The sequence below is a fragment of the Perna viridis genome, chromosome 6 (genome assembly GCF_037379345.1).
Source record: "Perna viridis isolate PV_CMFRI_1.1 ecotype Kerala chromosome 6, ASM3737934v1, whole genome shotgun sequence".
Lineage (NCBI taxonomy): Eukaryota > Metazoa > Mollusca > Bivalvia > Mytilida > Mytilidae > Perna > Perna viridis.
Genome location: NC_142450.1, coordinates 5,493,525 through 5,515,743, shown reverse-complemented (window position 1 = coordinate 5,515,743; position 22,219 = coordinate 5,493,525). Strand labels below are relative to the sequence as shown.

Sequence of the window (22,219 nt, the reverse complement as noted above, 5' to 3'; positions counted from 1 at the left end):
ACCTAACTGACCTCATGAATGAGGCTTTAAGTTTGAAAGCAAATGAAAGGCAATAACAGAATGCAAGTGTCAAATAAACTGGATTCAGTGGCTTAAAAATGAAACTCTTTTCATACACATAAGTACTAGTGGTTCAGTTTTACACTAGCACTGACATGTACTAAAAGTGTTATGCTAATTTGAATTTTCTCGTAGTATCACTATAGAGATTAAAGTTGTAGGAATTAATATGAACTGACTAGTTAAATTTGAAATTCACATATCACTCTTGTAAAGTTTATTGATAAAACCTACATTCTGCATAATTCCAAGCACATGTAAGTGCTAATTAATTAATGCACACCAGCACATTACATGTACTTAGTAATATACAGATTAGCATATGAAGACTTCAAAACAGAAATTACCTCAGAATGTGATTTGAACCATGGTTAAGATCTAGGAAAGAAATTACCCCACAATGAACTATAGCCCTTAATTACAAGGATTATGAACAACTACAAGCACATACAAGTGCTAGTTGATAATTACACATCAGCACAGTACATGTCCTAGGTGTTACAAATTAGTTCAGGTTTAGGTAGACAGAATTACCTGACATAATCTGTAGCTCTACATTTCAAGATAAATCTGCACAATTCCAAGCACATGTAAGTGCTAGTTGATAGTTGCACACCAGCACTATACATGTACCTTGCATTGTACAGATTGTATTTTCTGTAGTTGTATCAATAGAATGAAGAAAAGATGTTTGGTAGTTTCAAGAGCTTTGAATGAGATATTATTCTGATGAATGATCTTCTTACATTTATATGACCTAACTGACCTCATGAATTTGGGATGGAAGACAAATGAAAGGCAACAACAGAATACAAGTGTAAAATAAACTGGATTCAGTGGCTTTAAAATGAAACACTTTTTATACATCTAAGTCCTAGTGCTCCAATTTTACACTAGCACTAACATGTACTAAAAGTGTTACACTAATTTTAATTTTCTCATAGTAACAGTGTAGAGGTTATAGAAAGTTATAGGAATTAACATGAACTAACTAGTTTAAGTTGAAAATTACCTGAAAATATATTGATAAAACTTTAATTGTAGAACATTCTGCATAATTCCAAGCACATGTAAGTGCTAATTGATAATTGCACACCAGAACATTACATGTACTTAGTAATATACAGATTAGCAACTTAGGACTTCAAAATAGAAATAACCGCAGAATGTTAAGTAATGGTTAATATTTAGGAAAATGTTCTGACGATCCCATTCATTCAGAGAAAGAATATGCATAATTCCAAGCACATGTAAGTGCTAGTTGATAGCTGCACACCATCACATTACATATACCTAGTATTATACAGATTATTTTTCTATGGATAAATTTCTCATGTCTTTGTGGATGATGGTAGTTGTGGGAGGAATACATGAAGTAAACACATGTCCTAGGTGTTACAAATTAGTTCAGGTTTAGGTAGACAGAATTACCTGACATAATCTGTAGCTCTACATTTCAAGATAAATCTGCACAATTCCAAGCACATGTAAGTGCTAGTTGATAGTTGCACACCAGCACTATACATGTACCTAGCATTGTACAGATTGTATTTTCTGTAGTTGTATCAATAGAATGAAGAAAAGATGTTTGGTAGTTTCAAGAGCTTTGAATGAGATATTATTCTGATGAATGATCTTCTTACATTTATATGACCTAACTGACCTCATGAATTTGGGATGGAAGACAAATGAAAGGCAACAACAGAATACAAGTGTAAAATAAACTGGATTCAGTGGCTTTAAAATGAAACTCTTTTCATACACATAAGTACTAGTGGTTCAGTTTTACACTAGCACTAACATGTACTAAAAGTGTTACACTAATTTGAATTTTCTCGTAGTATCACTATAGAGATTAAAGTTGTAGGAATTAATATGAACTGACTAGTTAAATTTGAAATTCACATATCACTCTTGTAAAGTTTATTGATAAAACCTACATTCTGCATAATTCCAAGCACATGTAAGTGCTAATTAATTAATGCACACCAGCACATTACATGTACTTAGTAATATACAGATTAGCATATGAAGACTTCAAAACAGAAATTACCTCAGAATGTGATTTGAACCATGGTTAAGATCTAGGAAAGAAATTACCCCACAATGAACTATAGCCCTTAATTACAAGGATTATGAACAACTACAAGCACATACAAGTGCTAGTTGATAATTACACATCAGCACAGTACATGTCCTAGGTGTTACAAATTAGTTCAGGTTTAGGTAGACAGAATTACCTGACATAATCTGTAGCTCTACATTTCAAGATAAATCTGCACAATTCCAAGCACATGTAAGTGCTAGTTGATAGTTGCACACCAGCACTATACATGTACCTAGCATTGTACAGATTGTATTTTCTGTAGTTGTATCAATAGAATGAAGAAAAGATGTTTGGTAGTTTCAAGAGCTTTGAATGAGATATTATTCTGATGAATGATCTTCTTACATTTATATGACCTAACTGACCTCATGAATTTGGGATGGAAGACAAATGAAAGGCAACAACAGAATACAAGTGTCAAATAAACTGGATTCAGTTCCTTTAAAATGAAACACTTTTTATACACGTTAGTCCTAGTGCTCCAATTTTACACTAGCACTAACATGTACTAAAAGTGTTACACTAATTTTAATTTTCTCATAGTAACAGTGTAGAGGTTATAGAAAGTTATAGGAATTAACATGAACTAACTAGTTTAAGTTGAAAATTACCTGAAAATATATTGATAAAACTTTAATTGTAGAACATTCTGCATAATTCCAAGCACATGTAAGTGCTAATTGATAATTGCACACCAGAACATTACATGTACTTAGTAATATACAGATTAGCAACTCAGGACTTCAAAATAGAAATAACCGCAGAATGTTAAGTAATGGTTAATATTTAGGAAAATGTTCTGACGATCCCATTCATTCAGAGAAAGAATATGCATAATTCCAAGCACATGTAAGTGCTAGTTGATAGCTGCACACCATCACATTACATATACCTAGTATTATACAGATTATTTTTCTATGGATAAATTTCTCATGTCTTTGTGGATGATGGTAGTTGTGGGAGGAATACATGAAGTAAACACACGTCCTAGGTGTTACAAATTAGTTCAGGTTTAGGTAGACAGAATTACCTGACATAATCTGTAGCTCTACATTTCAAGATAAATCTGCACAATTCCAAGCACATGTAAGTGCTAGTTGATAGTTGCACACCAGCACTATACATGTACCTAGCATTGTACAGATTGTATTTTCTGTAGTTGTATCAATAGAATGAAGAAAAGATGTTTGGTAGTTTCAAGAGCTTTGAATGAGATATTATTCTGATGAATGATCTTCTTACATTTATATGACCTAACTGACCTCATGAATTTGGGATGGAAGACAAATGAAAGGCAACAACAGAATACAAGTGTCAAATAAACTGGATTCAGTTCCTTTAAAATGAAACACTTTTTATACACGTTAGTCCTAGTGCTCCAATTTTACACTAGCACTAACATGTACTAAAAGTGTTACGCTAATTTGAATTTTCTCGTAGTATCACTATAGAGATTAAAGTTGTAGGAATTAATATGAACTGACTAGTTAAATTTGAAATTCACATATCACTCTTGTAAAGTTTATTGATAAAACCTACATTCTGCATAATTCCAAGCACATGTAAGTGCTAATTAATTAATGCACACCAGCACATTACATGTACTTAGTAATATACAGATTAGCATATGAAGACTTCAAAACAGAAATTACCTCAGAATGTGATTTGAACCATGGTTAAGATCTAGGAAAGAAATTACCCCACAATGAACTATAGCCCTTAATTACAAGGATTATGAACAACTACAAGCACATACAAGTGCTAGTTGATAATTACACATCAGCACAGTACATGTCCTAGGTGTTACAAATTAGTTCAGGTTTAGGTAGACAGAATTACCTGACATAATCTGTAGCTCTACATTTCAAGATAAATCTGCACAATTCCAAGCACATGTAAGTGCTAGTTGATAGTTGCACACCAGCACTATACATGTACCTAGCATTGTACAGATTGTATTTTCTGTAGTTGTATCAATAGAGTGAAGAAAAGATGTTTGGTAGTTTCAAGAGCATTGAATGAGATATTATTCTGATGAATGAGCTTACATTTATATGACCTAACTGACCTCATGAATTTGGGACGGAAGACAAATGAAAGGCAACAACAGAATACAAGTGTAAAATAAACTGGATTCAGTGGCTTTAAAATGAAACACTTTTTATACATGTAAGTCCTAGTGCTCCAATTTTACACTAGCACTAACATGTACTAAAAGTGTTACACTAATTTTAATTTTCTCATAGTAACAGTGTAGAGGTTATAGAAAGTTATAGGAATTAACATGAACTAACTAGTTTAAGTTGAAAATTACCTGAAAATATATTGATAAAACTTTAATTGTAGAACATTCTGCATAATTCCAAGCACATGTAAGTGCTAATTGATAATTGCACACCAGAACATTACATGTACTTAGTAATATACAGATTAGCAACTCAGGACTTCAAAATAGAAATAACCTCAGAATGTTAAGTAATAGTTAATATTTAGGAAAATGTTCTGACGATCCCATTCATTCAGAGAAAGAATATGCATAATTCCAAGCACATGTAAGTGCTAGTTGATAGCTGCACACCATCACATTACATATACCTAGTATTATACAGATTATTTTTCTATGGATAAATTTCTCATGTCTTTGTGGATGAGGGTAGTTGTGGGAGGAATACATGAAGTGAAGTAAACACAATACTTCAGATATGTGTCAAACAAAGTGAAATCTGTTGCTTCAAAATGATTTTTTCTGAAGTAGTATAAATAGAATGAAGAACATAAGACATGTATAGTAGTTTATTGTGTTTTGAAGAAGACATTATTATTCAGATGAATTATCTCCATACATTTATGTGATCTAACTGGCCTTATGGGTGAGGGTTTTAGCTGGAAGACAAATGAAGACAACAGAATACACTTTATGAACTTTACTGATTGGAACACTTTTTGTACACATAAGTACTTGTGGTCCAATTATACACTAAAACCTACATGTACTAAAAGTGTTACACTGATAGAAACTGAATTTTCAAATAATGAGAGTATAAGAGGTTGAAGTTGTAGATAGGTAGTAACATGAAAATAATGTTGAATGTTAAATCACATAAAACTTTTGTAAAGTATATTGACAGAACCTTAACGGTAAAAAAGTCAGCATAACTCCAAGCACATGTAAGTGCTAATTGATAGTTGCACATCAGCACATTACATGTACCTTGTATTATACAGACCATTACGCCAATTTTGAAGTGGACTTATGGATGTGGGTTTAAGTTGTAATGCAAATGAATGGCCAACAACAGAATACAAGTGTCAATTAAATTAGTGGAATATAATTAATGCTTAAGGTCAAGGAAAAATTGTATAAAAAAAATAACTCAGAAATAAATGCAAAATTTTCAAAATGAACTATTCATTGGTTACTCAAGAAAATTAGTACTTACATTACCTTAAAGTGATTGTCCATTGAATTTCATTCATCATACATAAAGGTAAAAGAGAAGATGCATTTTCCAAATTAAGAAGCACACATTTTTCCAAGCACATGTAAATGCTAGTATTATTTACACTTGCACTGTATTTTGTTGTATAAGGCTACTTTTACAAAAGTGTAAGTAATTGTCTTAATTTGATTCTTGAGAGATTTTTTTTATACCTCATAGTCTTTAATAGGGCTTATTGAAGAAACGGGGGATATTTCAGGAAAGAGCAATTTACATGTATTCATAATTATATTTAAAGTAAACATTAAAATTCTTTTAGAATTGTGCAATTAAGCATACTTTTGGGTAAGATTCCATAAATTTCTATGGATTAAAAAATTGTTCAGTTTTATTGATTATGACATCTTATCAACCAAAAAGCTAATATTGAAAGGTGCTTAGTAGCACTGAGATGGACTATGTAATTACATTAAAAATGTTATTTAATTGAACTTAGAAAAATAAAGTTTGAACATTATTGATAAAAAATGTTATTAAATATACCTAACTGTTCTAAAATATGTTATTAATATACCTAACTGTTCTAAAATATGTTATTAATATACCTAACTGTTCTAAAATATGTTATTAATATACCTAACTGTTCTAAATATGTTATTAATATACCTAACTGTTCTAAAATATGTTATTAATATACCTAACTGTTCTAAATATGTTATTAATATACCTAACTGTTCTAAAATTATTATTTAATATACTTAACTGTTCAAAATATGAAATAAACTGCTTGTGGCACATACATGTACTAGTGTTTTTTTTTATGTCATATATGATATTGAATTAACTTCAGTGAAACAATATTTGAAAAAAAAAAACTAACAAAGTTTATATACATTAGGCTGTGCCTGAATTGATCATAGCTTTAAAACTATAACATTGACTAAAGGGACACAAATAGATAATGCTGCATGAAAAAAAAAATGGTGCCGTTTTTCAGGCAACAAAAAAAATCAAACAAAAAATTTGGTTGTCCTAATAATCACAGGCTGTTTTTTTAACATTGCATTTGTTTTGGCTTGAATTAACATTTTTTTGTAAAAGTTAAATTTACAGTAAGTTGTTTCCACATTTAATTTTTGGCTGGCATAAACGTTTGATTTTTTAATACTTTGTCATTATTTGAAATGATACACTGCACCCTGGTAGGTTATGAGAATATCTTAATCAGTGTTGGTGAGATTTCTCAATGAGCATAATTGAATTTACTGAAATACATATTAGGGTATGCAAAATGACTGGGTCATACATTAAGTTACAGAGTTCACACAATATAGAACTAAATATTAAAAAAGGCTTACCTTGTCTGCAGGTCTTCTTGTTTCATCTGTGGAACTACTACTACATGGATTATAGGGTTTATAAACAAGTTATTAGATGTGGAGACGTCCCACTAAGTCAGCTGATTACATCTGATTGGTCCTTGTTTTTTACTCAAGAAAAATCAAGAAAGGTGTTCTATCTAATTAGCCAATAATCTGTTGGCTTGGGAAGCCATACACACTCCCATGGAAAGTAAATGAGCATTGCACATTAGAAACATGTTTTCCAGGGATAATTTTTTTTGCTTTTAAGTGAAATTCTGCTATTTCAAATCTAGTTTTAACTGTTATGTTTCTTTTTTTTTGCTGTATATTTACTTCCATTTTGCCAGTATCCGCTTTTTTGTTGACATAGTAAAATCATCCGTGGGTTTCTGAAACCGTATATTTAGAAATTATTGCGTGCTTTATTAGCCTTTAATTATTTGTTTTTGTCATTCTAGTTAAAAAAATATGTTAAAAATTCCAAATTTTGATTCTTGCAATTTTAAGTAAGTCACATTTTTTGTTTCTGATATACAGTATTAAGCTTTTGGCTACTTTTTTTTTTTTTTTAGAATAAAATGCTTATCACAGAAACTTGCTTCAAAGTAGACACAGCAAATATATGCATTTGTTCATTCCAAACAAATGTACATTTGATAAGTTTGACTAGTTTTAGTTTGAGCTTAAGTTATTAGAAGAAATTAAATGATTTAAGATTGTAAAGTTATAGTCGTTAACTGAGATAAGCAAAATGACAAAATTTATAATCCTATTATTTTGGAAATGATTAATAAGAGACTCCTTAATCAAAACAGTGGATATAATGTTTTTTGCCTGATTTTTTTTTATTACAATTAATATTATGCAATTAAAAACATAGTAACATCTTTCAAACTTTAAATATTTAAGAAAAAAAATTATGTAAATATTACAGAAATCTGTAAGCTGCACGCCATACACATGTTTTAAGGAGTCCTCAGCAGCATTGGAACAAAATGTGGGTTATCACCGTTTGATGATGTGAGGCATTACAGTGCCTTTCATATGATTAATAGCTCAAACTACTGTCACTTCAAAAAGGAATAACGTCATTTCTGCATATTTAAAATATGTTAAAACAATTTGAATAAGATTTCATGAAAAGACGTGTGTGTGTGTGTTTTTTTTTTTAACCATGTTTCACCCACTGCCTGATTCTTACAGAGGATAGCACAAACAATATTACCCACCTGTTAAAAACTGGAAATGTTCATGTATTGTTAAAATAATAATGGAAATAAACTGCTAATGTTTAAAAATATACATTTAAGTCACAAAAAGGGTAAAAATATCCCAATTAACCATATGAATGTGTATTCCATTTATAAAATAATAATCAGTAAAATAATAAAAGTTTCTCCTTGTTTTCAGTTTAATGTGTTGTAATTGATTAAAAAATTAAAAGTAAATAATACATTTTTATTTAAAGATTTATATAGTTATGTTTTTTTTTGTACTGGCAAGGGATGGATGAAAGATGTTGATTTTAAGTTGGAAATGGTGACCCATATCTCTTTAAGCCTGCTTTTTGTATTTTAGGTATCTTCTCCTTATTTTGAAGAAATATTACTATGTTCACTAAAAGTTCAATGCAAAATACTGTATGCACATTATGATTGATATTTTTATTTTTAGAGTCTGAAATGTATATATTAATTTCAGACTCTAAAATGGATATATTACTGTTTCAATGTTCATGCTTTTGATTAACTATATTTTGGTCAGTTGTATATACCTATATATGTGAAGAACTTAACATGATACAATATGAAACATTTGTAGTTTTTAATTTTATGTTAAATCCATTTGAATCTTGAAAAAAAAGTTTTATAAAATTATGTAAGAGTCTCATTTAAATGTTAAAACAACAAGTCCTTCACCATTGCTAACAAATGTTTTGATTACAATATTGCATGACAATGGTAAGAGCTTGTATGATTATAAAAATTGGACTGGTAGAGAACTGTATGGCTTGGGGTACAAAGAAAAACCATGGTGTGGCTTGGGGAGAGTAAATGGGCTTCCTTGAAAAACTTGATGATAATCAAGGGCTTGAGTATATTTTGTTTTAACTACAACTGCATTCTTAGTCTACTTCAAAGGAATAACAGTTAATGAGAAATAAAAATTAATACAAGTTCTTGATTATTTAATGTTGAAATATTTAAAAATGAATACTTTAGGTATGTGTTTTAAATAAAAATATTTTCAGCTTGACTCTCTTACACTTCCTACCTAAAATTAAATAAAAACAAAAAAAAACTATTTGAAATGTAATTTATTTGCTCAAAAATGTCAAAAGTAGAAAACAATTATTTATCATGCTTAATGTGATATTATGTACTTAGATTTCTTTGATATGGGATTTTTTTTTTGTTTTTACTAAAAAAAAAAAACCCAACTTTTTTTTTAATATTCTATTTTTACTTTGGCTATAGAAACCTTTGACAGAGAGTAACATCCCTGTTCAAACTTTCTATTATATGTTTAATGTATTACAACACTAAATTTAAAAGAGAAGTAAGTATAAATATTGTTGGCATTTTTTAAGACTCCTCCATCCTCTTTTCCTTAGGAAAATATCAGTCTTTTTTGAAATAGGAAAATTAGGGATAATGGTATAAATTTATTATTAAAATCACTTATAAAGGATCAGAAGATAAATACACATCATTTACAAATAATTTACCAACACCTTGATGACCAGTTGGCAAATTATTTATCATATTTGGGATAATATTTAGCCATCTTTTGGACAGGTTGGGAAAGAGTAATTAAGGGAACCAAAGGTTATAGCGGTAATCAAAAGAATGTAATCCAGGGACAAAGACCAGATATGGAAAACAGACATACACAACAAAGAACATAAAGTAACTAAAATCATACATACAAAGTAACAAAAGCAAATGAGCATCTCGTACTCCACTAAAAACTGGGAGCATGGACCAGGTGCACTGGTAGGGTAAGCGTCCTCTGCTTTTCTAGAAACACCTGCCGAGTTGCTCATAAAAAGTCAAGTCCGGAGTAGACAAACGAGGAAAGGAAAACTATGATCCGTTGAATAAATCAGTTTTTATGGTGCAGATGGATACACCATAACGATCCACGAGTTCATGATGACGACCATAAAACTTCTGTAGTGATGACTTCAATCTTGTAGCAACATAACCCTGTTCCAGAAGCCTATTTGTTAGAGTTCTAGTGTGATATAAAAAGTCTGCGCAGTTTCGGCAAGCTCAGGCATAACATATGAAACTCACCTTATTTTGGAGGCAATTTTCAGCCAACACAAACAAAATCACTTATGTTACAAAGATTATTTCATGGGTCTGTCAATTAATTATGTGTATTTATAAAGTCAAAACTTAAAAAAAAATAAATGTGTATATGGTGTCTCTTGTTTAAGTGGTCTCAAATGACTGGAAGAAATTTAAGTTGAATGGAACATAACTGATTGTTAATGATATATAACTGTAATTGATCATGTTGTTAGTAGAGCACAATGTATAGTAATCAGTGGGGGGTGCAGGGGGTTGGCACCACCCTTTTTTGGGAAAATTTGTCATTTTCATGTGTAAAATTGACCAAAAAAAAAAGGAAAATAATGTCCTAGCACCCCCTTTTCTGAGGAACCCCGACTGGCATCCCTTTTTTTCAAAATTGTCCTATACCAAGCCAAGAATAATGATTAAAAACTCTTTCAAACAGATTCTTTTTAAAGTCCCTGTATATCAATTTAAGTATTTTGAACCTTGGTAACTGAAAACCTGTCTAAACTGAACCAATCCAAGTCCAGTAGTGGTTTGACAGGTTTCATTTTGTTTAATATGTATTTAAACATTTGGGTAAGTGCATGATAATCTGTATCACACACTATTTAGGGCATATCTAGACCATTTTTTCCAATAACTTAGAAATTTTTCGAGTTCAAGATCAATGGGTAAGATTTAAAACTAGTTCATTTAGCCAGTGTAATGCAGTCTCTTGTTTATCACTGCATTAATCGATAATGTGAGCTATTGCCATCACTTGGCATCTGTTGTCGTCGTTAACAATTTTTCAAAACTCTTCTCCTCTGACACTACTTGACCAATTTAAAACAAACTTGGTATGAATGTTCCTAGGGGTATCCTGCATAGAACAGATGTGGTTTCATTGAAAAACATGGCTGACATTACTAAAAATAGAACATAAGGGTCAGACAGTAGTTTTTGGCAAATATCTCCAAAACGGTTAGGTATAGCTAATTCTGACATGGGATAAAAGTGTTCAGCAAGATAAGATCTATCTGCAGTCAAATTTTCGTTTTAATCTGTTAAATTATGTTGGAGTTTTCCAATGTTTTTGCAATTTTAATGTTATTTTTTTCAAAAATCTTTTTCTCTGACACTACTTTACCAATCTAAACTTAACTTGGTATGAATGTTTCTAGGGATATCCTGCATTGAACTGATATGGGGATTTTTGATCCATAGAAAAACATGGCCGCCGTTACTAAAAATAGAACATAGGGGTCAGACAGTGGTTTTTCACATACATCTCCAAAACTTTTTAGGTTAAGCCAAATTCTTTCAATAGCTGAAAGGATCCTTATTATTATGACTTCAAAAATCTTCAGGGATAAAATTTGTCAGATGATGCCTTGTAAGAGTTATTGCTCTTGAAAGGGGAAAATAAGGGTTTTTTTTTCTCCAGTTTTCAGCCAATATCATGAAAACTATGATACATAGAAACTTTTATTTGCTGAAATGATCCATATGATAAGTCCTATCAAAGTCTTCTTGAGTCAAAGTTGTTGTACAACTTCTTGTTTAATTTATTGCCCTTGAAAGGCAAAATTCAACCAGGTAAGCGAGTCAGGCTCCTGGGAGCCTCTTGTTTTCTGATACGTTTCACTCTGAATGTATTTAAGTAGGCAACTTAACCACACAAGTGTTAAAAGCATCAGCTCAGCTGTTTTCTTCCTAGTCTTATAATAGACTTGAAAAACATTTTTTGTTTGTTTTAATTTTCTCTTCTACTCAGTATATCAAAGAGTGTATAGAAACCTGACTAATTTTATATCATATGCCTATTATCTTTGACCAAAAGCACCCATTGAGCCTAAATGTGTATACTGCCATATCCCATAGAGATGTGTTGTTGTTGTGGTTTTTTTTTTAATATACCATATTTAGATGTTGAAACATGATCAAAGAGTTCAAAACAATCCCATCATTCACATAAACCATCAAACTTGCCCTCCAACAAGCTTTCAGGTTAGTGTGGATGCCAAAACAATTCCATCATCCACATAAACCATCAAACTTGCCCTCCAACAAGCTTTCAGGTTAGTGTGGATGTCAGTTGAAAAAAATGTTTTTATATATGTTTTACAATAAAGTTTTTTAGTACAGAAAGATACCACTCTTTGCCCCGACCATTTCTATCCTGAGGCAAAACCTGGAATTTGATGTCAGATAAGATTTTTTTGTGCAAGCACTAAGTTTTTATTTTTATTCCAGCAGCAACCAAAATCTTTTTTTTTTAAATCTGCCTTGTTAATTATGTGGAAAATACTGAATTATTTTTATTTTTTCAATGGCTGAGTGAACAAATTTTTGCCCCTTAAAATTTCGAACATTTTTTTTTCCTCAAAAAGATCTAGGCCCCCTCGCTAATCAAAACATTGGTGCCTTAGTAGATTATTCTGCAACTAGTGTATAGTTTTTTATCTTTTTTTCAGAATTTGTTATACACCTAATTGATCAAGATGAGGAGATCTGGATTAGGTTCCAGTCGGACAAGTACTGGAGGACGACCTAGTGCAGGATCTAGAAGGTCATCATCAGCAGTAGCTCCCTTAAGGGTCCGCAATGACAATAGTATGAATATAAACAAACAGCACCAGAGCAGGCTGTCTTCTGGTACCTCTAGGTTGTCATTTGGAAGGTCTGCCAGCACGGGAAAAAGTCCAAACAGTCGCTATGGAATGTCAAGTGGCATGGGAAGGTATAACTGACATTTAGTCAAGACATATTTTGATAACTTGGCTGAATACAATATAAGAGTATTTAAGCTTTGGGTCTTATATTTGTCTTTCTAATATGTTTAAGGCTTTGCTTATGAGGGATGGAGCAATTCTTAGTCAAATAACATTTAACATTGTCAATAATGCCCTGCTATGTTGTTATATCAATGATGTCTCAAACAACAGGTATATGCAAAACTTCCTGTGCATCTGCGTTAAAAGTTCAAACAAACTCTTCCTAACTGTATACATCATTTTCGATTTACTTCACTTTTGACTGAAGGATTTTGAGCCTTTGATATTTCAAAGCAACTACATATAAATAGGAAATGTCCCTAATATAGACTTATTGAAATATTTGGGTGAATACTGCCCTTGTTAAAATCTCCGACAAAGTCTCTCAACTGCTTCATCACTTACTGGATTCTCATGAAACTTCTTTCATTGTTAGATCACAAAATTGAGATATGCATATTGTCAGGAATTGACATTTCAACAAGTTTTGTAAGACTGTAGTTACTGATGTGGTTATTACATTTGCTACAGCCAGAATAATAGGATAATTAATTAGAGAGAGGGAATAACCAGAATCAGATCACGAGTGCCAAAGGACACTTAGATTTAACAAATGTGTGGAACGAGTTAAATTCTCAAGCGTTCTTTGGCACAAGCAACTATATTTTGGTTATTCACAATAATAGGGTGCTAGTTTTGACGTCTAAGAGCCAAAAATAAATTCTGCAAAATATTTACTCTGGGCTTCAGCACTTGAATAAGAGTATGTCAAAATTTTATGTATACCTTTTTGCCTTAAAATCACAAAATATTGTACCTCCACCAAAATAACTTGTCATATTGTAAGCTATTCACTGCTTTGTTTAATCAGCATTTTCAGTAGACATATTCTTTCTCTGCTGTTATTATGAAGAGTTTCTTCATTTGTTCATCTCTATTTCTATGTACAGATTGTCAAGAGGCAGCAATGTTGGTTTAAGAGGACAGAATTGTGTACCAAAAGATCCCAGACCTGTATCAGACAAAATGTTCCAGAGTACTAGTATTAAAAGGCTTGTGGAGGTGAATATTATCATAAGTTAATATTGGACCCCTACGAATATTAGCATGCTCTGGTTTCTTTATAATTTTAGTTGTACCAGTTTTATGGTTTTCATTTGTAGCAGTAAAGGGTATGAAGTTGTCATCACATTGCTTCGTAGTTTCAAGAGAATGGTTCCCAGTCTACCTTTCAAGTACATGAAATATTGTCATTCACTTAGCGTTAAATGTTCTGTTAAAGCATATGATCCGTCTTTGTAAAAATACCAACAAAAATGATGAATATCTATTTCTACATGATAAAAGTATTTAGAATAGCAATAGGCAGAAGATTTTGCATTTTGAGATCCCAGAAGTAAACAATAAAATGAAGATCAGTCTTCAGTTTTCAAAACATTCTTACATCAGAAATGCTGGTAAGGAAAATGAAACTAGAATATTCTTACAGACCCCATTATGAAACGATGATACAAAACAATGTGGACACCACAAAATATCTTTTATTTCATCCACAAAATATACCCACTGAAATGAATGGAACCTTTTGTTATGGCTCAAATTGAGCTCAAATATACATAGTTATATTAATGAAGTTGTAGACATCATAAATGTGTTTGTTTCTTTCAGTTCTTGTCTGAGAAGAGGTATCCTCACAATATATCCTATAAACTGCTACAGTCACCTACAAGCAAGGATTTCTTCAGAATATTTGAGGTCAGTAAAGGTATCATCTAAAGAAATCATACTTTGTGGTTTTATGATAATTTACACATACTATATTACCCAGTGTTAGAACCAGGCAGAAAGTGGTACATCATTTTTTGCAAATTTACAAAAACTTTGATGCTTATTTTTAGAGGTTGTGAGGTATAAAAATTTGGAGAATGTAATAAAATATACGCCTTTTTTCCTTCATATGCCGCACTTTTATACACAGATTGGCCAATTCTAGTGCAGAAAATTACTATAACTAGAAGGAAGGAGTGCTTTTCAAAATGTTTTTCTTGATAGAAAACTTTTTTTTTGTAAGAAATCATGTTATCATGTTGAACATTTGTTAATTTTTTATAACAGAATGAAGCTAATTCCTATCCTTGTTCTTGTTTCAATATCTACAGTTCTTATATGGTTTTCTGGCACCAAAGTTTACTTATACCACCAAGCCAGAGGAACAGATTCCAAAGCTGTTTAAACAGTTAGGATACCCATTCATGATATCAAAGAGTCAGATGTTTGCCCTAGGATCACCCCATACATGGCCTCATATACTGGCAGCTGTTGTCTGGCTACTTGACTTAATACAGGTATAGTAATACTGCTTAAGGGCAAAAGTACCAGACCGATAGGCAAACTTCAGACAGTCAAAAGAAGGAAAATCAAACAAATGGCGATATCAAGACAAAAACAGACTGCAATGGTCCTGACTTGTTCATTTTGTCTATTTTTATACCCCTCACATGAAAAGGCAAGGACTTATGTGGTACCATTAGAAAAATTGCTTGTCCATCTGTCTGTCTGTCCTTAGATGGTTTCAAGATGATAACTTGGGAACCAATCAAAGAATGTTTAGGAAATTTGCCCGGTTGTTTAGTACCTTAAAGTATAGGTTAAGATCAATTTTCAGCAACATCCAAAATGTTGTTTTTTAGTTAGTCCATTTTGAATATTTTGCCACCCTTCTTTTTTCACCATAATGTTGCCGGATATCACTTAATGTTCCATTAATTTGCCATATTTTTTTTTAAATGACATATTCATTGTAGCTTATGTAGTAAGGTTGAGGGAAATATTTGGCATATGATAATTATGTTGTGTAATCTGTAAATACTGTATTTGTAGACTGGAGAAGTAATGTTTGGTTGTATTGATAACATCATATTCCCTCCTGATGACGACTTTGATTCTAAACCTGAGAAGAAGGTAAAGATCAGGGAGAAAATCTGTTTTAATTGCTGGGATAATTTATCAGCTTTTTAGTGAAATTTTGCAATTTCCAATCTGGATTTTACCATTATGATTCTTTTTTTTTTCTGTATATTGACTTCTGAATTTTCACTTTGTCGACCTAAAATCACCCCTGTTATTGTATAATCCTACACTGTTAATGAAATATTTAGAATCTGGGAGGTTTATGGTTCAAAATGTTATATTTTCTGCAAAAAATACTAAATACCGTATATACTCGCATATAAGTCGGAACCCCCTCCTCAGCCCAAAAATTCTGGAATCTAGCCTTGACCCGCTTATAAATCTTTCCAAGGTGTAATTCAATCCAGTGAAGTGAAAGATTTAATGTTCTGCTTTTAGTACATGCTAGTGCGGTTAAACATCCTGTTGCAAATATTTCATGCATTTCAAGATGACAAAGACTGACCAATCAAACAGACAAATCATGAACTGAATTTTTACAGGTACAACAATCAGTTAAATTGTAAGGAAGGCACAATTTTTGGTGGAAAATGTGAAGAATGATCTTGTGTTTGTTGTTTTTGTTTTGTGCTGTTGAAGTTTTTACATCCGTGGCGTACGGTTGTGTCCGATCAACATAAAACCTATATATTTGTTTTTTAAAATAAAATTGCTCTGTACATATTTGAAATGATTTAGATAATAAATATAACAGGCCATTTGAGTTGTCATCATCAATATTTACCGGTGACCCAAGCAAGCGTGACTGCCATTTTACGATAGTTTGTTTAAACAGCTAATGACCAGATTAGAATAAGTAAAAACTAAGAACTGTGAAAACAGTTTTTAACGGAAACTTGGACACCTACTGAGATCAAAGGATTTTAATAAATTAATTACCCATTAAGGTGATCAAAGGATTGATTGCTCATTAATGTTATAACACATTTTTACCTGGTAATCATCTTTAATTGTTTTCTTTTCAATCAAGTCCATCAAGACGGTTCTCTTTGACATATACACCATACCTATTATCATTATATTGTTATGAAATTACCAATAATGATAATGTTAATGTCTTCTTATTACAATTTAAAATTAAATTTTAATTATTTCTTAGCATTGCAAATATTACTTGTAAACTATGGTACATTGCTTAGTCATGTTTCATGCCATCTTTTTGGTATTCTGATATATTCAACAACCATGTGACATGCAAGTGAAAATAACAAACATGAGAAAAGCTATACAGGAAATACAAATTTTATTAAAGATAGTTTAGTTGTAAGGCATAATAAAAATAAAACTGCAAATATTCGTTTATTTCATCACTTATAAGCATACACAACAATAACAAATATGACATATAGGTTGACTTTAATAATACACAAGTATGGCGCCGATCTGACTGGTGTAATTTTCGTGTCAATACCTTGATTCTCCCATTTGCCTTGACTAGAATTTTTAACCCACATCCTAGATCTCGCTTACAAGTCAGAAGCCCTCTTAGCAACTCAAAATTTACTCCCAAAAATCTGACTTATACGCGAGTATATAAGGTAATTGATTTTTACAAAGTAATGAAATGATTCAGTGAGGAGATACAGGTAATGAACATTTGACCCATGGGCTCATATTCATATAAATTCTCAAATAGGGATATTCTCAAATCATTGAGTTCTCATTCGAATTCTCTGTTGAAAACAAAAAAAAGGCCAGATTTCATAAACAATCCCAAATTGAGATTTTCTCAAATCCTTACTCTACTTAAATTTCATTCAATCAAATCACTTGAAATTGAAGATTTGAGGACCAACTCAAGGATTTGAAGAAAATCTCAATTTGAGATTGTTTATGAAACCAAGGCCTAGTCAGATTTAAAACTAATGAAAAATTTTAGGACATTCTGACATTTTGAGATTTTTAAATGAAATTGAACCTGGTTTTTCACAAGTGTTTTATTTCTTTATATTGCAGATTGAGTTTGATTATATAGAATCTACATATGTAGCTTTCATGAGAGGACAAGACACTTTTGATGAATATGAGAAAACACTAGCTGATGTTTTAAGTAAGTTTAAACAGCATTCAAAATAAAATAAATGTTTACTAGTATTTTTTTTGTCTAAAGGCAAATCGTTCTACCAATGACTTCATGAAAATTATGTTATAATTTTTAACGAAAAAATAATTAGCCCTTGTAGTTCATTCCATTTTTCAAAAGTATTTTAGTACTTTAATGTCTATGTATCAGGTAAAATGTGTTTTAGGTGTGGCACATGAAAAATAGTAAGATTTTATTGCATTTTGCAAGTATTTTATTCCTCATAACCTAGAAATACCCATCAGTTTTTGTAAAGTTTGCCTTTAATATTAAGATATTAATAGGTCAATATTATTAAAGATGAACTATAGATAAATGGCAGGAAAATTTTTCCACACTTTTTACCAATATGAGCAGCCAAAAAATGTCAACATAACAGATACTTCAGGAAAAATTAAGATAGCTTTTTTAATATTTTCTATGAATTTTGAATTGGATATTTTTGAGGTGCCACCCATTGCCTGTTTCTTACACAGATTGGAACTTAAGTTTTTACATTCAATTACATTTTTAAGTATCCAATTACGATGGTGTTATACCACCATATAATCAAAGAAAAGGTTTAACACAATCAAAATTTGTATATAAAAAACTTATAGAAAAAAGCATGTGTTTTTTCTTCCAACAAATACTCTCTTTGTCTGAGATTGTACTGAAATAAAATATTATAATACCCCCACTCAACATGTAATTGGTTTATTGGAATCACCTTTTATGTCCATTCGAATTTCGTCACAATTATCTTGGCTTACATATAGATTGGGTAAACCTTGTAAGCAATTTTGGGTGGTCTTCAATATCAACTTCTGTTATGTTAGTCTGCCATGGAATCTTCAAAGTTTATCTTGGCTCCCTATGGATGGAATGATTTCAAATTTAGTGTTTGGCTTTATATAGATAGGGCAATCTCTGGAAGTGATTTTGGTTGTTCTCAAATATAAATTTCCTGTATGAGTGGGGGTATGCCTAATCATGACTTATGTACTTACAGTACATGTAATAATCAGTTTTGCTTGTTTGTAGATCAGAAGTATTATGGATTAGTAGGTGGAGTTGAGAACTGGGAGAATGAAAACCGAAGATTGTTACAGGACATTGAAATCTTAGAACAAGACAATGTAGGTTTTTATCTAGTATTTTATAAAAAAAAAATGAATTTAAAATGACAACAGTTCATACCTGCTTACCCTCCCATATAAGTGGGGGACACTCCCACGTTTTCAATGAAAAATTTAGAATCTCCTGATTTGAGGGAAATTTTTGGTTAAAATCAATGGGGGATAATCTCCCACATGAGACAGTGTCAATGGGGGATAATCTCCCACATGAGACAATATCAATGGGGTATAAGCTCCCACATTATTTTTTTCAAAGGTTATCAGAAATGCCAGTTTTGAAAATATATTATGAAGGGTAATAACAAAATTACTGAACTGAACTGTTCGCAATGATAAAAAAGGAAAAGTTTGTACATGTATAACAAATGGCAATATCAAGGCTAAAACTGGAAAGTTGTAAATTGCCACAATGGTTGTGACTTGGTACAAGCATTCCAATGGAAATAGTGGGGCTAAACCAGGTTTAACAGCGTGCCATGCCTCTGGCTCCATCATGGTTAATTATCGCCAGTATATTTAAATGCAAACGGGCAACATTAAATTGCCACTGGTCATTGGCAAAATCAGTAGACAAAATAGTACATAAGGCCAACATTTTTTTATAATCTGTTTTATGGGACCTCTGACCCAATTTCAGCCAAAAATAAAATAAAAATAAAAGTATGTGAATGTTGTTTTATTTTTTTAAATTCTGCCGACTCCTGGAATATTTGTGAGAAAATCCCATGCTAAAAATTAAAGAAAACAGGTCGCAAGTTTTCACTGGACAAATAAAAAGAAGCGACCAATCAGTAGTCGTTTTATTTTAGTAAGCTATCGGAAGCTCTCGGCATTTATCACTAGTTAATGAAAAACACTGAAGGTCAATGGCCAAAGATTATTTCAAATTTGTTATTATTGGGGAATACAGAAAAGTGATTCTTTCTCTATTCGTCAACGAAATGATTGATGAGAAAGCTGCGGTTGTCATAACAAAGGTGTCCAGCCATGGTCCCACAAACTTTTTTATTATGCAAACAGCTTCACAAGGATTAATATATTTAACTCTATGATTATCAAATAAATGCTTATTAACCAAACAACACTCTCGTACACACCAGCCGGCAATATTAGCTTAAACGTTATGTTTAAATCTCAACATTTCTTGTAACACAGTAAAAACGTTCTGCACGTAAATTATTTACATTTTTCAAAGCAAGAGGTGTCCAACATTCCACCTCCGCAATTTATACTGATGTAAACAACTATTTCAATACCAATTGCAAATTCAAAATAATCATCTTATCTAGAAAACGCTCCTATCTAACCTCCAAGAGATAAGATTATCCTCTATGGATAAATTAAAGGAATCATATTTATATACTGTACTGGGTAAACATCTTGCCTATAATTACCATTTTATCTGGCTTGGACAGCTGATGATTACTGGTCATTATAAAAAATGTACATGTCATTATTGTAAACAACACAAGCCTTCTTAGATTTAACTATCAAATTACATAAACTAAAAATTGATGGACAACACTGCACATCTTATCAAGATCATTTCACCTACCAATAAAACCATTAGCAAAACACATTTTATCAATAAGATGCTGACATCCAGTCATACCAAGGATATAATACAAATGTGATTCTCCTACTAATAACCATAACTGATCAGTGACAATAAGATCAAATGTGGCGTGGGTTCTGATGTATTTACCTATTTACAAAAATATATTGTCAAAAGGATCGAAATGTTTACAAATGACTTGAAATACACATTCAAAACGCTTCAGAAATGTAGCCAAAAACTTGGAAAGGGGTACATAGTATCTGCACATCGAAAATTTTTTATACATCTTCTTTTCAAAATTTAAAATTTGTGTGTATTCTCTGTTTCATTGTAAAAACAGTATCAATCAGTCTTAATAATTGTAGAAGTGAAATGTGTATTAAAATTGGATATCAAAAGCTTTTACTTATCACACATGTAGAATATAGCCCCCCCCCAAAAAAAAAAAAATGAAAATGAAAAACAATTTCTTTTATTTTTATTTTTTCCATCAACTCACCAAGATTTTGACTTTTTTTTTTTTTTTTATTTGCTCGACCCAATTTTTTTGAAAAAAATCCTGTATTAACAGATTAAAAAAAAGTTGGCCTAAGATACGAACAATAAGTAAATGAAAAATACAATTAAGATACAAGTTCAACAAAGAATAAACTTTAAAGTAGTCTTGAACTTTGCGTATGTGCCAATGCAAGATGAAAGGAAAAGAAAGCATTAGTGACACCCTGCATGTATATATGTAGATCCTATGAATGGCTCAAAATGTTTCTTTCAAAAGTGACGTTTGGGATGTAATTGTTGGATATTTTGATGCAAACGAACATCATGTGCTATAGGAAGTCACAAAAATATTGGCTCCCAATGCATGGATTTATTTCAAGTTGGTGTGTGTGGGGGCATATGTTATAAGGTGATGTCACTTTCTGTATTAGAATACTTAATTCATGACATCTTCATGTTTTCCTCCAGTATGATAATATATTAATGAAATAGCTTTGTTGGAAATATCATTTATAAATAATAACCTTCAAAATTTCTTAAGTGATAGGGTACCCTCTCACAATTTTCTGAAAGTGGGAGATATACCTAAGTTTTGTTTTCAGGGCATTTCATGTTTAGTGACAGACCTTATTTGAACTTAAATTCAACTTCACTGTAAAAATTTCTGGTGACATTCCCTCCCCAGAAAGATGACAAATAATGTTTCCTTATATTACAATTATAGTAAATTATTTGTTTTGACAAGAATTTGAACAATTTTTTTATGATTATAAACCAAAAAATCAAATTTATGAATATGGATAAATCTCCTACTTTGACAAGGACACTTAATTAGAGATTGTTGATTTTCTTCATGAAATATTGTGAGGCTCCTGCCAAAAGCATAGGCTTTAACCCTTGTAGTAATTGTTGTTTCCCCTTGCCTTGTACTTCTTTCCTTTGGCATTCCTCTAATGG

General features: G+C 31.4%; 1 protein-coding gene across 3 annotated transcripts in view; it reads left to right on the top strand.

The window, feature by feature from the left end:
- LOC148613329 (kinetochore protein NDC80 homolog) overlaps window positions 1-22,219 on the top strand; it is a 50,329-nt gene that overhangs the window by 18,579 nt on the left and 9,531 nt on the right. For all 3 annotated transcript variants that reach the window (XM_088586680.1, XM_088586682.1, XM_088586681.1), the window contains 7 exons: window positions 12,736-13,001; window positions 13,986-14,097; window positions 14,704-14,790; window positions 15,195-15,380; window positions 15,916-15,996; window positions 17,962-18,055; window positions 19,112-19,206. In XM_088586680.1, the coding sequence (XP_088442806.1) occupies window positions 12,763-13,001; window positions 13,986-14,097; window positions 14,704-14,790; window positions 15,195-15,380; window positions 15,916-15,996; window positions 17,962-18,055; window positions 19,112-19,206 (894 nt within the window). In that variant the 5' untranslated portion in view covers window positions 12,736-12,762. The remainder of the gene's footprint in view (window positions 1-12,735; window positions 13,002-13,985; window positions 14,098-14,703; window positions 14,791-15,194; window positions 15,381-15,915; window positions 15,997-17,961; window positions 18,056-19,111; window positions 19,207-22,219) is intronic.